We start from the raw sequence: 16,668 nt of genomic DNA, 5'->3' as shown, positions 1-16,668 counted from the left end.
TGGCAGGGGTCCGGAATCCGTAAAATGTTCCGGAATCCGGACACCCTGAGGGAGGCTTACCAAAAACCAGAAATAGCGCAACCTGGGCCCAGGCATTTCCGGACTCGGCACGTGTTTCTGATGTCCGAAGTCCAGAAATATCGCAACCTGGGCTCGGGTGTTTCCAGACTTCGGACATCAGAAACATGTTCCGAAGTCCGGAAAAACCCGAAAACCGGCTCGGCCTCGGTCCCGAGGTTGCCGGATTCGGGACGCTCAACCTGTATTGCTCGTGAAGTTAAGACCAAGTGTAGTCTTCAGGTTCCCATTGTAAATTATGTTCACCTTTATAATGGAAACTACCTATGTAAACTTGTCCGCTGGGAAGGGACAGTATAATTAGTGACAACTTTACATAGGCAGCGTTTCCGTAAGATATTTGTGCAACCTTTGCATGTAGAATTAGTACGGTTTGATCACCACACTTCAAGGTAAATTCGCATTGCTTCCCTAAAGCAATTAAGTAAGACACAAATTTACAACGGAAAAAGTTGACAGGAAGTGCACACAGACGTAATAGAATATACGTTTTTAAATCTCATCAGACACAAATCAAGATGTATAGATATATTCCATATACAAGTGGGTAGCTTGGTTTAGTTAACACTCACCTCTGAGTCAGAGGATTGTGGGTTCAAGTCCCACAACAGAACACTTAATCTAGTCTGACACTTACTGCAGTTCTGAGTAAGTGCTGCATTTCTGGTGATGCTATACCTAGACATTGTGTGCGTCTGCTCAGGTGGATGTAAAAGATCCTGTGGCATTACTTGAAAAAACAAGGTACTCTCCTACTGCACAGGCCAACTACAGTAAACTCTTGTTTAAATGGCACCTAATCAACCGGAATTCTTTAATAACCGACAAAATAGATAACCGGTAATCTTGCCAAATCCATCCATTTTTCGTTTTTCCGAGTCAGAGTTTCCCGCGGTGGCCGAGTTAGTCACTGGTTTTTATTTTTTTTGTGTTAACAATTGCCTACCTCTCTGTTATCCGGAATGTTTAATCAACCAGCACCATCGGTGCCGGATACCAAAGAGTTTACTGTACTATAAAAAGATTCTCGTAGAATTCATTCATCTGCTGTTTGTGGGGATTTGTGTGTTAATTGGCTGTTTACCTACATTAAAAAAAGTGACCGCAGTTGGCAACTATTGGATTGCTTTTCAAGCGCTTTAGAACATCCTGAGGACGTGATAAAGCAGGATATAAATGCAAGTTCTTCCTTTTCTTTCTAGATGGAAGACTCGCACAACTTCACCACATGACTCAAAATGTAGCACTGTTCGAGTTTATAAGCAACTCACCTTTTCTCGTTTCCGTAAGATTTTTGTGCAACCTTAGCGTGTAGAATTAGGACAGTTTGATCACCACGCTCCTTAAGGTAATTTCGCATTGCTTCCCTAAATAAAAACATCAAAAAGTAAGATACAGTACGTACCATAAAATTCAATGCACGAGCTAAATCTTCACACAGGTTTTTGTGATCTGCAAATCCAGGAGGTGTGATGTGTACGAGATTCATTTGCCACTTTGTATATTGGTTGCAAATGTGACATACATTAGTTTTTAAACAAAAACAGCTTTATTCTAAATAAAGACTTTAAATGCCCGAGAAACTACAAAACAGATAATTGCTTCACATGACAATTTCAGAGGTCACAAAACAAACTAGTGCCGTTAGTCTGACAGTTTGCTACCTGAATAAGTGTACTGAATACAATTAAAAAATTAATTTTGATAGGCAACATTTTTGAAAAACTCATTCTCTCAGATATGCCACATAAATGACTTTTTACTTTATAAATAAAAGTACAGTACTATATATAAAATAACTTCATACCCATACAAAATGTGTAAAGACTGCAAGAAGTGAATGTACTCATGTTTCAGCATATATACCAAATATCAATTGTAGCAGTTAGCTTTCATTAATTATTATAATCTATTTCTACAGACTCTTTACGACAATCACCATCACAGAAAATGTACGTAATTGGCACATTAAGTTGATTGAACGTAATTTTGGTCCCCAGTACCAGACCTCTACAAATAAACATCTCAAAATTATTCTTGTAGCTATTTCCTAGGTGTTTTAAATGGTAACACGTGCTCCACGTTCTGATGCAAAAAGATAGCATAATTGCACAGAGGCCAGAGATAATTTTCTCCATCTCTAAACCAAAACCAGTGAAGTAGGAAGCACCATATGTGATGGAATCTTACCTGGTAAGGCGTTTGGGTTGAGGTCGCTCCCCAAACTTCCTGCAAAGCAAACAATAAAAAAGTACAAGATGGGCATTAAACAATTGTACATCCTAATTTAAAAAATGGTACAATACCTTCCTCCTCGAACCCTTCCCTGCGCCTTCACCCACCTCCCACGGCAATACAAATATGAATCGTATTTTTTGTCATCAGGACTCGAACATGAACCAAACCCAAATTTTAAACACCTAATTTTCCAGAACTTCCCTCTTAATTTCATGCCCCAACTTTCCTTGGTCACAAGTCTGGTACAGCCCATAGCTGCAGAGATTTCTGAGCACCATAAACATCACTCCTTATAAACAATACTGTACTAACAAGCTGTATACGGTACATAAACTCTAGCAAAATGTAGTTAACACGTGTCAACATTTGCCAATGCATCTGTAATTTTATTGGTATTAATTTTATTTTATTAACCTATCCTCACCTACTTTAGTAGAGAGGCAGCCTGCAACTGCAAAGTAATTCTAGGCAAAAAGTAGGTTAAGGAGACACAGGTTCAAATTTCTAAGAGACAAATTAAGGACTGATGCTATGCTGCAGTTGTGCAGAGCCTTGGTCAGACCCCATCTGGAGTACTGCGTTGTGGGTATCACATCTCAGAAAGGATCATGGATATGGATCGCAGAGGGGTAAATGGAGTTCAAGTACAGATCAGCCATGATCTAATTGAATGACCAAATAGGCTCAAGGGGCTGAATAGCCTACTATTCCTATGGCTTACTCCTCTCCGAGGTCAGGAAAGTCTTCTTCAGACAAGGAATGAAAAAACATGGAATGGACTTTCTAGTAGGGTAATGGAAGCAAAAATCCTTTTCAATAGTTGAATACCATGACCTCAAGATAGGCACAGAAGAGGATGGTAATTTGGCCCATTTTAGCTCAGCCCTGGCTTAGTTGCAGCACTCTCGCCTCGAGTCAGGTGATTGTAGGTTCCAACCCTACTCCAGAGATTTGAACACATAATCTGGTCTGATATTTCAGTGCAGTCCTGAGGGAGTGATGCACTGTTAGATGTGCCGTCTTTCAGATGTGCCGTTAAAACTAATGCCGCATCTGCCCTCTCAGGATGTTCTGCCCAAAATCTATCCCACAACCAACATCATCAAAAACACATTATCTTGTTGCTGTTTCTGGGACCATGCTGTGTCCAGATTAGCTGCCACGTTTCCCTACATCACAAGTGACTACACTTCAAAAGCATTTATTGGCTGTGAAGTACTTGGAGCATCCTGAGGCCATGAAAGGTGCTATGTAAATACAAATTTATTAATTCTTCAAAAAAGTATTCAAAAGGCAGCATTTTTTTATAATTTTAATTAACTAAGAACCTACCAGATTCAGTATTGTATGTCCTGAATTAATACAAGGATAAATTGGCTGCTGTAAAGCAGTACTTGAAGTTAAAATGGAAAAGGAAGGATAAAGAAAATGTTGTGATATATATTTCTTTCCTACAGATCATGTTTGATTTTCAAACTATCTGCTGCAGTTCATTAAGGGAATGTTATGTACATTTGCATCAAGATGAATGCAAATTTTACACAAGTCAATGTTACATAAATGATGCAGAATTTTTGTAAACATATCTTCCCAAATTGGGATCCCACAAACTAAGAAAAATTGACAGCCTACATTACCAACTGACATTGGAGGTTCTATTTTGGAACTATTATTAGTCCAAAATCGGCCATCAATACTTAGAGAATCTGCTAAGACTATTTTACCGATTCAGAACTCATTCTTGGCCAGTTTCTGATTGTAGTCTTTCACCTGCCGCTGTGAAAAGGGTACAAAGACCATGGGCTGGAGTTTCTGATCGGAGGTTTCCTACGGGCAGATGCCTCCGATCGGAAAAAATCTATGCACTTACCTGCTGGCTCCGTAGGCCTCTCCACTACGAAATGCGCAGAGGTCCAGATATCCCAGGCAAGCGCCCCTGGGATCACGTGGGCCATGGGGAACCAAAGAAAGAAATCCCCCTGCACACTTTTGACAGGTGTCTACACATAGGTCTGTCAAAAGTATGAATGAGGATCACTTAAAAAAGTTAAACATTAAATAATATTTTTTTAAATCACGCATTTAAAATTCATTAAAATTACATTAAATTAAATATTTTAAACAAAAATTACATTTTTGGGGGAAAAAATTGAAGTTTTTTTTACGGGGCTAAAAATAAACTTACCTTTTTTAAAAGTATTTTTTAATTATAAAAGAGTGAGAAAATATTTTTTAAATTTTTTTAAAACTCTTATGCTGGTAAAAAGCAGGCCTTACACGTGCTTTTACCAGGCGTAAGATTTTTAAAGGTTTTCAGCGGGCGTAAGTTGTGCAGAAAGCGGAACTCTGCCCGCGGAGGCCCTTCCCGGGCAGGCGGAATATCTGTCAAGAGAATTCTTGACAGAACGGAAGTGCCGGGTTTTAGCACATACGCTTCACATGCCTGAAACCGGCACTTGCGAGGCCCCTATGTACACACCTCATACGCACCCCTGGGGGGTCGGAATATCCGGCCCCATGTGATTGCACTCATGCTGCACATAATTTCAAAAAAAGTACAAGATGGGCATTAAAGGATTGTTTATTGTAATATGGACATGGGTGGGGAAGGATTGGATGACTTGACTACATGTCCAATTCAATTGCAACTTGTACTCTTCCTCCATTGGCTATTGAAAAACTGTATATTTACCAAAGTAAAGCAGCTTATTTAAAACAAAAGTTGGATTATCTCTACACAAGCAAACCAATTGCAGAGGTTTTAAAATTACAGATACAATGCCAACAAGAACTTGCACTTACATAGCATCTTTAATGTAAAAAAATGTCCCACGGCACTGCACTAATAATGAATCCAAACAGCCAAAATGGGAAGGAGAGATTAAGAGGGTGACCAAAAGCTTGGCTGAAGAAATAGGTTTTGCGGAGGTTTTTAAAGACAGACAGGTAGAGAGGGAGATGTTTAGGAGGCAAAATTCTAGAAACTAAGTGGCTGAAGGCAATGATTGGGGTGGCACATAGATTAAGAAAAGGAGGGAGCCAAGAACAGATTCTGGAAGGATTCCAGAAATTATGGTACGAGCGTAGAAAGGGAAGCCATTGCTGGAGATGCTTTGGCTACGTTTGAATAGGTAGGAGTGGAACCATACAAGGGCAGGCCCATGGAGTTAGACAAGAGAGAAAGCATGGGGAGTGAGTTACATAATCGACCATGTCACAAACTGCGGAGAGGTCACGCAGGGATAATGCAGCATGGTCACAGAGGAGGTCATTTCTGACTTTTGGTAGGATAATTTTGTGCTCAGGAGAAAACTGACCAAAGAGAGTCAAAAGGGAGTTACAAGAGGGATACACAGTCCTGGGTGGCACAGTTAAATGACCTTTGAGTTCAAGAAGGTTGGAGATGGATTAGAAATTGGCAAGAACAAAGGGTCAAGGGTGGGTTCTCTACAATCTGGAAGCAGATAATCAGTAAATACCAACATTATACAATTCAACAACATATCGAAATAGCAAATAAAGGCAAAACAAGAAATTAAAAGCATGGTAAAACTATATTAAATTCCAATGTTGGAGATTCCAGCTTATGGAAGTGGCAAACATTAATAGCAGCACACTGGAGGAGTTCCAGCCATAGCAAGCTTAGTGATCAACATATCAAATGGGCTTCGGAGTAGTGTAGCAGAGATTAACATCGGGAATAATGCAAGAAACAACTGAATGCTATGATGGGGGCAGGTTGGTGGGGGGGGGGTGGGGGTGGGGGGTGAAACAGACAAAAGAAGGGAGACTGCAGGATATTTCAGGAAGGAATGGTCTTCCTCCCTTGTAGTTTAACTGTTCAAGAAACATGCTATTTACTGATCATCTGCCTCTAGATTATAGAGAACCCACCCTTGGTCCTTCACTCTTTCCTACTGCCAACCAATCTCAAACCTCCAACATGTCCTTGAACATGTTGCCTCCCGGCACCATGCCTATCCCTCTTGCAACTCCCTTTTTGTGTCTCTCCTGCCTGTTTTCTACTCTTCTCAGTACTGATCTTGTCAGCTGCATTTTAGCTATTTTCATCTCTGTTCTCATATCTATAAATTAGCACTTTTTTACCTATTAAAAATTTAGGATTCTATAATTTAGGTATTAACAATGATTTTCAGATTTTTGTGTGGAGCTCCCCTGTAAGTGTCGTACTTCTGGGATTCCCCTGTGCTTACTCCTGAAGAGGCCAGTGCGGAATTACACTTGACCCGGAAATGAGCTTCCAACCACATATCCACGGCATAACTAAGACTGCCTATTTCCACCACAGTAACATTGCCTGTCTCCACCCCTACCTCCATTCATCTGCTGCTGAAACCCTCATCCATGCCTTTGTTACCCCTAGACTTGACTATTCCAACGCACTCCTGGCTGGCCTCCCACGTTCTACCCTACGTAAACTTGAGGTCATCCAAAACTCGGCTGCCCGTGTCCTAACTCGCACCAAGTCCCATTCACCTATCACCCCTGTGCTCGCTGACCTACATACATCCTTGTATTCAAATCCATCGATGGCCTCCCCCCTAATTTCTCCTTATGTGGCTCGGTGTCAAATTTTTGTGCTACAACACTCCTGTGAAGCGCCTTGGGACGTTTTACTACGTTACAAGTGTTATATAAATACAAGTTGTTGTTGAAGGACAAAGGAAAACAATGCTATTATTGCAGAAAATGTTTACTGGCACACAAATAGTGCCAGTAAGTCAACAGAAGCAGTAAAATACAGAAATCAGATGACCCTTGCAGACCCCTACAGTCCAGGGATTCCAGTATGAAAACTTTGCATTATCACAAAATTGCATAATTGAGGCAATACTGTTAATATAGGAACAGTAGACGACCATTTAGCCCCTTGAGCCTGTTCTGCCATTCAATGAGATCATGGCTGACCTAACTCCATATACCCACCTTTGCTCCATATCCCTTAATACCTTTTGGTTAACAAAACCTATCAATCTCAGACTTAAAATTAACAATTGATCGCGCATCAACTGCTGTTTGCAGAAGAGTTCCAAACTTCTACCACCCTGTGTGTGTAGAAGTGTTTCCTAATTTCACTGCTCTAATTTTTAGACTTTGCCCCCTCGTCCTAGAATCCCCAACCAGCGCTAATAGTTTCTCTCGATCTACCCTATCGGTTCCCTTTAATATCTTGAAAACTTTGATCAAATCACCCCTTAACCATCTAAATTCCAGGGAATAAAACCCTAATTTGTGTAATCTCTCCTCGTAATTTAACCCTTGGAGTCCAGATATCATTCTGGTAAACCTGCGCTGCACCCCCTCCAAGGCCAGTATATCCTTCCTAAGGTGTGGTGCCCAGAACTGCTCACAGTGCTCCAGGTGTTGTCTAACCAGGGCTTTGTATAGCTGCAGCATAACTTCTACCCCTTGTATTCTAGTCCTCTAGATATAAAGGCCAGCATTCCATTAGCCTTTTTGATTATTTTTTGTACCTGTCTATGATATTTTAATGATCTATGTACCTGGAGCCCCAAGTCTCTTTGCACCTCCACTGCTTCTAATTTTCTTTAGTATAATCATTAAAGAAGTCACCAACTTGAATTTGAAATGTACTGCATGTAACTATTAGGCATACTATTTTGGAATCCAAGCACATCAAGACAATTTACATTCTAGGTGCGGTAATTCCAGCTTTAACAGTTTATTCAGCGTACACACCAAAAATAAAAATGTTTGGGAACACAAGTACAGGAGTTGGCCATTCAGCCCCTCGAGCCTGTCCACCATTCAATTAGATCAAGGCTGATCTGTACCACAACTCCATTTACCCACCTTGGTTCCATAGCCCTCAATACCTTTACCCAACAAAAATCAATCGCAGTTTTTAAATTTTCAATTGATCTAGCCTTACCAGCTTTTTGAGGCAGAGAATTCCAGATTTCCACAACCGTGTGTGAAAAGTACTTCCTGATATCACCCCCGAACAGCCTAGCTCTAATTTTAAGCTTATGTCCCCTTGCTCAGGATTCCCCCTCCAGAGGAAATAGTTTATCTACATCTACCATATCAAATCCTTTAATCATCGTAAACACCTCAATTGTATCACCCCTTAATCTTCTATACGCAAGGGAATAAAAGCCTGGTCTATGCAACCCGTCCTCATAATTCAACCCTTTTAGCTCCGTCTGGGCTGCACCCCCTCACAAGGCCAATATATCTTTTGAGTAAATAACAACAGAAAACACTGGAAAAACTCATCAGGCCAGGCAGCATCCGTGGAGAGAGAAAGAGAGTTAACGTTTCAGGTCTGGGACCCTTCATCAGAACTGGAAAAAGCTGGAGATGTAACAGATATTAAGCAGGTGCAGCGACAGGGCATTGGGGGGGGGGGGGGGGGGGGGGGGGGAGAAATTGAAGGGACAATCTGTGCTTTTGTAAGAGGCAGGAAAGATAAAATGTTGCAAATAGGAATGGCAAAATCACAGCTTGAAAAATGGGAGCAGGGGTTATAATTTGAAATTGTTGAACTCGATATTGAGTCCGGAAGGCTGTAAAGTGCCTAATCGAAAGATGAGGTGCTGTTCCTCGAGCTTACATTGAGCTTCATTGAAACAATGTAATATGCCGAGGACAGAGAGATCAGAGTGGGAGTGAAGCAGGGAATTAAAGTGACAGGCGACCGGAAGCTCAGGGTCACCCTTACGGACTGAACGGAGGTGTTCCGCAAAGTGGTCGCCCAATCTGCATTTGGTCTCCCCAATGTAGAGGAGACCGCATCGTGAGCAGCGAATACAGTATATTAAATTGCAAGAAGTACAAGTAAATCGCTGTTTCACCTGGAAGGGGTGTTTGGGGCCCTGGACAGTGGGAAGGGAGGAGGTAAAAGGGCATGTGTTGCATCTCCTGCGCTTGCACGGGAAGGTGTCAGGCGATGGGGAAGGGCTGTTGGGGAGTGATTGAGGAGTGGACCAGGGTGTCGTGGAGGGAGCGGTCCCTTCGGAATGCTGAAAGGGGAGGTGAGGGGAAGATGCGTTTGGTGGTGGGATCACATTGGAGGTGGCAGAAATGGCAGAGGATGATCCATTGAATGTGGAGGCTGGTGGGGTGAAAGGTGAGGACAAGGGGAACCCAATCATGGTTCTGGGAGGGAGGGGAAGGGGTGAGAGGAGAAGCGTGAGAAATGGAACGGACACGGTCAAGGGCCATGTCAACCATAGTAGAGGGGAATCCTCGGTTGAGGAAAAAGGAAGACGTCAGAAGCACTGGTATGGAAGGTGGCATCGTCAGAACAGACGCGGCGGAGACAGAGAAACTGGGAAAATGGAATAGAGTCCTTACAGGAAGCGGGATGGGAGGAAGTGTAGTCCAGGTAGCTGTGGGCTTGGAGTGAATGTTTGTTTGTCGAAAGCCGATCGCCAGAAATGGAGACGGAGAAGTCAAGGAAGGGAAGAGTCGGAGATGGACTATATGAAGGTGAGGGAAGGGTGGAAATTGGAAGTAAAGTGAATGAACTTATCTAGTTCTGGGCGAGAGCAGGAAACGGCACCAATACATTCATCGATGTACCGGAAAAAGAGGTGAGGGAGGGGACCCGAGTAGGACTGGAACAAAGAATGTTCCACATATCCCATGAAAAGGCAGGCATAGCTTGGGCCCATGTGGGTTCCCATAGCAACACCTTTAATTTGGAGGAAGTGAGTGGAGTCAGAGGTGAAGTTGTTCAATGTGAGAACAAGTTCAGCCAGGCGGAGGAGGGTGGTGGTGGATGGGGACTGGTTGGGCCTCTGTTCAAGGAAGAAGTGGAGCGCCCTCAGGCCGTCCTGGTGGGGGCTGGAGGTGTAGAGGGATTGGACGTCCATAATGAAAAGGAGATGGTTGGGGCCAGGAAACTGGAAACTGTTAAAGTGACGGAGGGCGTCGGAAGAGTCGCGAATGTAGGTGGGAAGAGACTGGACAAGTGGAGGAAAATAGAGTCGAGATAGGAAGAGATAAGTTCCATGGGGCAAGAACAGGCTGAAACGATGGGTCTACCAGGGCAGTCCTGTTTGTGGATCTTGGGAAGGAGGTAGAAGCGGACTGTGCGGAGTTAAGGGGCTATGAGGTTTGCGGTCATGGAGGGAAGATCTCCAGAGGAGATGAGGTCAGTGAGCATCTTGGAAACAATGGCTTGATGTTTGAGAGTGGGGTCATGGTCCAGGCGGAGGTAGGAGGAATCGGAGTCGGAGAGCTGGCGTTCAGCTTCCGCACGGTAGAGGTCGGTTCGCCAAACAACAACAGCACCACCCTTATCAGCAGGTTTAATGATATGTTAGGGTTGGATCGGAAGAACAGAGTGCTGCAAGTTCAGAGGGAGGTAGGTTGGAATAAGAGAGGGGAGCAGAGAAATTGAGACGAAGTCGACGGAAAAAGAGCTCAGCATCGTGCCGAGCTCGAAATTCATCGCCTTCGTCTCCGTGCCCACTTCTTTGGCCAGGAGTCTTCCACCCCCCTCCCCCCCCACACAGCTGACCCTTTCTCCTGCTTTCAAAATTCTCGTTCTACCTGGCCCCCTCCCTCTGGCCTCTTACCCTCTCTAGATAATTTCATTGCGAACTGCCGACGTGACACCGGCTGTCACCCAATGCCTGGCTGAACTTGTTCTCACATTGAACAACTTCTCCTCTGACTCCACTCACTTCCTCCAAATTAAAGGTGTTGCTATGGGAACCCACATGGGCCCTAGCTGTGCCTGCCTTTTCGTGGGATATGTGGAACATGCTTTGTTTCAGTCCTATTCAGGTCCCCTCCCTCACCTCTTTTTCTGGTACATCGATGACTGTATCAGTGCCGTTTCCTGCTCTCGCCCAGAACTAGATAAGTTCATTCACTTTACTTCCAATTTCCACCCTTCCCTCACCTTCATATGGTCCATCTCCGACTCTTCTCTTCCTTGACTTCTCCGCCTCCATTTCTGGTGATCGGCTTTCGACAAACATCCACTACAAGCCCACTGATTCCCACAGGTACCTGGACTACACTTCCTCCTACCCCGCTTCCTGTGAGGACTCTATTCCATTTTCCCAGTTTCTCCGTCTCCGCCGTGTCTGTTCTGACGATGCCACCTTCCATACCAGTGCTTCCCACATCTTCCTTTTCCCTCAACCGAGGATTCCCCTCTACTATGGTTGACACGGCCCTTGACCGTGTCCATTCCATTTCCCGCACTTCTGCTCTCACCCCTTCCCCTCCCTCCCAGAACCATGATAGGGTTCCCCTTGTCCTCACCTTTCACCCCACCAGCCTCCACATTCAGCGGATCATCCTCTGCCATTTCCGCCACCTCCAACGTGATCCCACCACCAAACACATCGTCCCCCTCACCTCCCCTTTGAGCATTCCGAAAGGACCGCTCCCTCCGCGACACCCTGGTCCACTCCTCAATCACCCCTAACAGCCCTTCACCTTCGCCCGGCACCTTCCCGTGCAAGCATAGGAGATGCAACACATGCCCTTTTACCTCCTCCCTTCCCACTGTCCAGGGACCCAAACACCCCTTCCAGGTGAAACAGTGATTTACTTGTACTTCTTGCAATTTAGTATACTGTATTCGCTGCTCACGATGCGGTCTCCTCTACATTGGGGAGACCAAACACAGATTGGGCGACCACTTCGTGGAACACCTCCGTTCAGTCCATAAGGGTGACCCTGAGCTTCTGGTCGCCTGTCACTTTAATTCATCGCTTCATGCCCACTCTGATCTCTCGGTCCTCGGCCTATTACATTGTTTCAATGCAGCTCAACATAGGCTCGAGGAACAGCACCTCATCTTTCGATTAGGCACTTTACAGCCCTCAACATTGAGTGCAACAATTTCAAACTATAACCCCTGCCCCCATTTTTCATGCTGTATGATTTTGCCATTCCCATTTGCAACATTTTATCTTTTATGCCTCTTACAAAAGCACAGATTGCCCCTTCAATTCCTCCCCCCTCCTCCATCCCCTGTCTCTGCACCTGCTTAATATCTGTTACATCTCCAGCTTTTTCCAGTTCTGATGAAGGGTCCCAGACCTGAAACGTTAACTCTCTTTCTCTCTGCACGGATGCTGCCTGGCCTGCTGAGTATTTCCAGCATTTTCTGTTGTTCTTTCAGATTTCCAGCATCTGCAGTATTTTGCTATTATATCTTGAGTACTCTGGATGCAGTCTAACCAGAGTTTTATACAACTATAGCATGATTGCCATCCATTTTTATTCCAGCCCTTTTGTGATAAAGGCCAACATTCCATTAGCCTAATTATTTTTGTATCTGTCCATGAGTTTTTAGTGACTTCTATACATGGACCCACTAAATCTCTCTGCACCTCCAGTTCCTAGCTTCTCGCATAGAAACATAGAAGATGGGAGCAGGAGTCGGCCATTCAGTCCCTCGAGCCTGCTCCGCCATTCAATGAGATCATGGCTGATCATCCAAATTCAGTACCCTGTCCCTGCCTTCTCTCCATATCCCTTGGTCCCTTTGGTCCCTTTAGCCTTAAGAAATTTAGAAAATACTCTGATCTATTTTTCTTGTCCAAAGTGGATGATTTCATACGGTTAAGTTTACAGTTTTGTATGAATTCAATGTAAAATAAAATTAAGTAGCAAAACTCAGACATTTCCCTCCTTCAAGAACTGCATGGCCTGATGCAAGCCTCATCTACTAGCGCATCCTGCAGAATCTCAAACTCGTGTAATTTTCCTGTAGACAGTTAGCACAATATACCCTTGATGCTCAAGCCAAGATGAAATTTGGCTCAGTGATCCAGATGGCAAAATATTTCTATGTACAAAAGCAAATTTAGTAATGGTCCGGTCAATTATTGTTGTATGCCATACAACATTGTAGGACTACAAGTCACAACAAAATTAAAACCATGGCAGCATAACATACACAATGGAGACTAGGACACGAGTCCAGAGTCAAATTACAGTACCAATCACAATCAACTGCAAGCAGTGACAGAGGTCTTTAAATAATTTTTAAAACACATTACAAAGGAAATTGTTCAAATGATGATAATGAGCCAAGTCAGTCACAATGTAACATTGACCCAGAATTTCGAGGAAAGTTGAAGCCTAATTACAGCCCCCCCGCCCCGCGGAAATTCTCATGGAGCTGATTTACATCGAAATATTGCTACATGCAAACTTCCTCAATCATTTGCACTGTTTTGAGTTACAGCCATTGAAACCCCACTTAGCTGATTAACATAGCTCCGCCTCCACGTGAAAGACTAGAGAACACTAGTTTCTTGCATTTATGCCAGTTCTGAAGGCGGCATAAATTTACACCCAGATTTTTAACAGCACCAGGATACAAAGTTACTATTTCTTGTGTTTCATAGCTTGTTATATGCGATTTTAAAAAATTCTCATTACTGAGGCCTGCACTGTATTTTCTATACATGGGAATGTGTTACATTAAGAGAAAAGTTTCCGCAATTACATTTTCTTAAACATGCTGCCTTTAATGTGCGTAAATGAAGGCTTCAAACATTACCTTACTGATGTTACGAAAATTAGAGGGACTTAATGCAGGAAATAGCATATTGTCACTTTTCTCAAGCACCAATTGTTGACTGATTGCACTGGTTTTATGCTAGTTTACATGTTCTGGTTTTATGCTAGTTTACATGTTCTGGTTTATGCTAATGAGATTCTCAGGAAATTTCAGCACAAGTTGCCATCAGCACGATTGGCGTAGAAACCAGCGTAAATTTTGGCGCAAGTTGGATCAAGGAAATTCCGACCCTATACAGGACTTGAATTTTAATCAAGTCCAGATGGAATAGATGACTTCCCTTTTACAGCTGTTAAACTAAAATGAATTCAATACAAGGATCTTTAATCTCTAGCACAAAATTGACGATGTTCACCCACTATTCAACTAAATACTTAACTTATTTAAGTACCACATTTTGATTTACAATTTATATTTATTTGCGCTCATCACATTATCAGGAATCAGGGGAGTTGGGTGAGGACAGGGTACTTTATGCAGGAGGTGACTTGGTCTTCAGAAATTTGGATAAGCTGAAGTTTGTGAACAGTGTGGGGATTGGGGGGGGGGGGGGGGGGGGAAATAGGCCAGCGAGGTGACCATTTGAGAAATTAATGCTGAAATGATGGCGGTGTAGATGAGGGTTACAACAGCCTATGTAGTAAGTAAGAGGTGTAAACAAGCAACATGTTGAAGGAGTGAAGCAGTGGTCTTGGCACAGGCTGCTATGGTGTAGAAATCTCACCCCGGTGCTGAAGAGAACGCAAAGGTTGATGCAGATCACAATGCAACCTCATTGTTTGAAGAACAGAACTAAAGCCATTTCCTCAGACAAAAAAGGCATTTTGCTCAAGACTGAAATATTTCAATCCTTTAATAATAAAAGTTTAAGCTTAAGTTAAATTTCATCTGTGGATGGAAAGGAATAAAACCAGAGAACATTAAAAATATTGTTAAAGTTAAATTCTTCCCTACACTTCACAGGGCATTTAACTGAATGTAGCAGAAATATCATTGGTACATTGTTAAACTGTCATCATCTTACCAACATAGTTTACTGTTAAACTATTAAAAATGTAATATCGCACCTTGTGCTTTATTTGGTCCTTGCCCTGCCATTCCAACATGGAAACAGAATTTCTACAATTCTATTAAAAGTGACTGCTGGATCATTGTTGCCCAAAAATCCAAATAATGTCATTTGAACTATAATTTGAATTATAAAAGCAATATCATGCCTGTTTTTGTATTGCTAATAAAATACAAGATACCGTACAACATGTAGATTCACTGAGAAATAGGGGCTTCGCAAATAAATTAAAGCACTTAGCTACTGCCTTGTCCTTTAAACTCTGTCTCTATTCCACCACAAAGTAGAACTAAAGGACTCAAATGTTCAGCCTAGGTCTAAAATATTTTCAGTGAACTGAGGAACCAATACTACTTCAATACACATTTTGTCAAATAGGTCCTTACTTCACAAGTACTGATTTTTATTTTTATTTGGCCAGCCAGGTGCCTGACATGCAGAAATCCATCACCACGTTTAAATGTCTCTGTATCAAACTACTGAGAAAATTACACCCACATGTAGAGTTGAGTTTTTTTGCCCAATATGAAGGGCACTCTCGCCTTGTAGAGACACATCCCACTCAGCCAAGTCCAGAAAAATTATGCACAAGGTTGGCAAAGTCAAGGCATAAGGGACCCCCAAAGTGTGGATAGAGGTACTGCTAGAACCAAACAGCTTACTGAGCTGCTTCCCACTGCCTGTCCAGATAGGAACATCCTACCCACTGGAGTATTGGCTTGGAGAGTTATCTGGAGCTAAGTGAGGAGGATCTTAGCCCCCAGTGACAGGTCCACCCATTCAGGTTCCATTAGTGGGTCAGGCTGAATGGTCCATCATTAACAGTGCCATGGAGTACTGAAATACTGGACTATTGAAGGTTCTGGTTCAGGTATTAAATTACCACAGAAGGGTCAATTTAGTTCTGAGCTTCCACTGCCAGGCTTTTCATCTTGAAGCCACTTCAATCTCAAAGTTACCCCACTTAACTACTTCAGGAGGACAAGTCACTAGCCAGTTGGCAGACAACTGGCAAGAGAGTACTTGAGCAGCACAACTCAACTTAAGATGTTCAACAGTGACGTCAACCCCCTGACCACACCATCTTCGCCATTTGAAAGTGCGGAGCTTCAGCAGCAGCTGCTTGTCTCTCCAATCATGGGATGCAGAGTCCTGGATATACGATATGTTCTCATATCCAGCCTCCAGGTAAAGCTTTAAAGAAGTTGTTATTCCAAGTTTCCTCATTAGCTATATGATAGGCATCTGCCTTCAGCATGGTACAATGACCTACAGAGGGCAACGCCTGTTGTGCAAGCCACCTTGAAGTTCAAGTTCAATGCAATGTACCAGATCAAATCATCAACTGATTAACCAAAGTTCCCTTGAGGGGCTTTAGCAGAGGTGTGCCCACCACGAGGCTGTTTCCCCTTTCAGAATATTCAGAGTCTAGGTCAGAGCACCCCTCCCTGCGGTTTCTTTTTAGCACAAATCTACCTGGCATTTTGTTCCTGGATTTTGCACATCGACTGGAGAAAGCCCTTCTGTTGCATGCCAAGGATTTTGAACCTGTATGGGCATGTCTATTTGCCACAAACATAACCTCCATTAAAATGTTATCGTTACTCAAAAAAACTGAGAAACGCCAATGTCCTTTGCCCCTTCTCAGCACAATCCAAGAGAACTGTGTCTAAGCTTGAAATTGGCATCAACCAGGACCACCAAATCAATAATTGGGACAGATACCCCTTGTATTTTC

At 43.1% G+C, this 16,668-nt stretch overlaps 1 protein-coding gene across 2 annotated transcripts in view; it reads right to left on the bottom strand.

The window, feature by feature from the left end:
• Positions 1-16,668, bottom strand: part of rbpjb (recombination signal binding protein for immunoglobulin kappa J region b) — a 136,550-nt gene that overhangs the window by 92,160 nt on the left and 27,722 nt on the right. For both annotated transcript variants that reach the window (XM_085968104.1, XM_085968113.1), the window contains exons 2-3: positions 2,269-2,307; positions 1,350-1,445 (exon numbers count right to left, since the gene is read on the bottom strand). In XM_085968104.1, coding sequence (XP_085824230.1) covers positions 1,350-1,445; positions 2,269-2,307 — 135 coding nt within the window. The remainder of the gene's footprint in view (positions 1-1,349; positions 1,446-2,268; positions 2,308-16,668) is intronic.

Source organism: Somniosus microcephalus, chromosome 2 (assembly GCF_052327205.1).
Source record: "Somniosus microcephalus isolate GS21.2 chromosome 2, FLI_Smic_1.0, whole genome shotgun sequence".
Taxonomy (NCBI): domain Eukaryota; kingdom Metazoa; phylum Chordata; class Chondrichthyes; order Squaliformes; family Somniosidae; genus Somniosus; species Somniosus microcephalus.
Note: the sequence above shows the minus strand (reverse complement) of the source record. Positions and strands in the feature narration are given on the sequence as shown.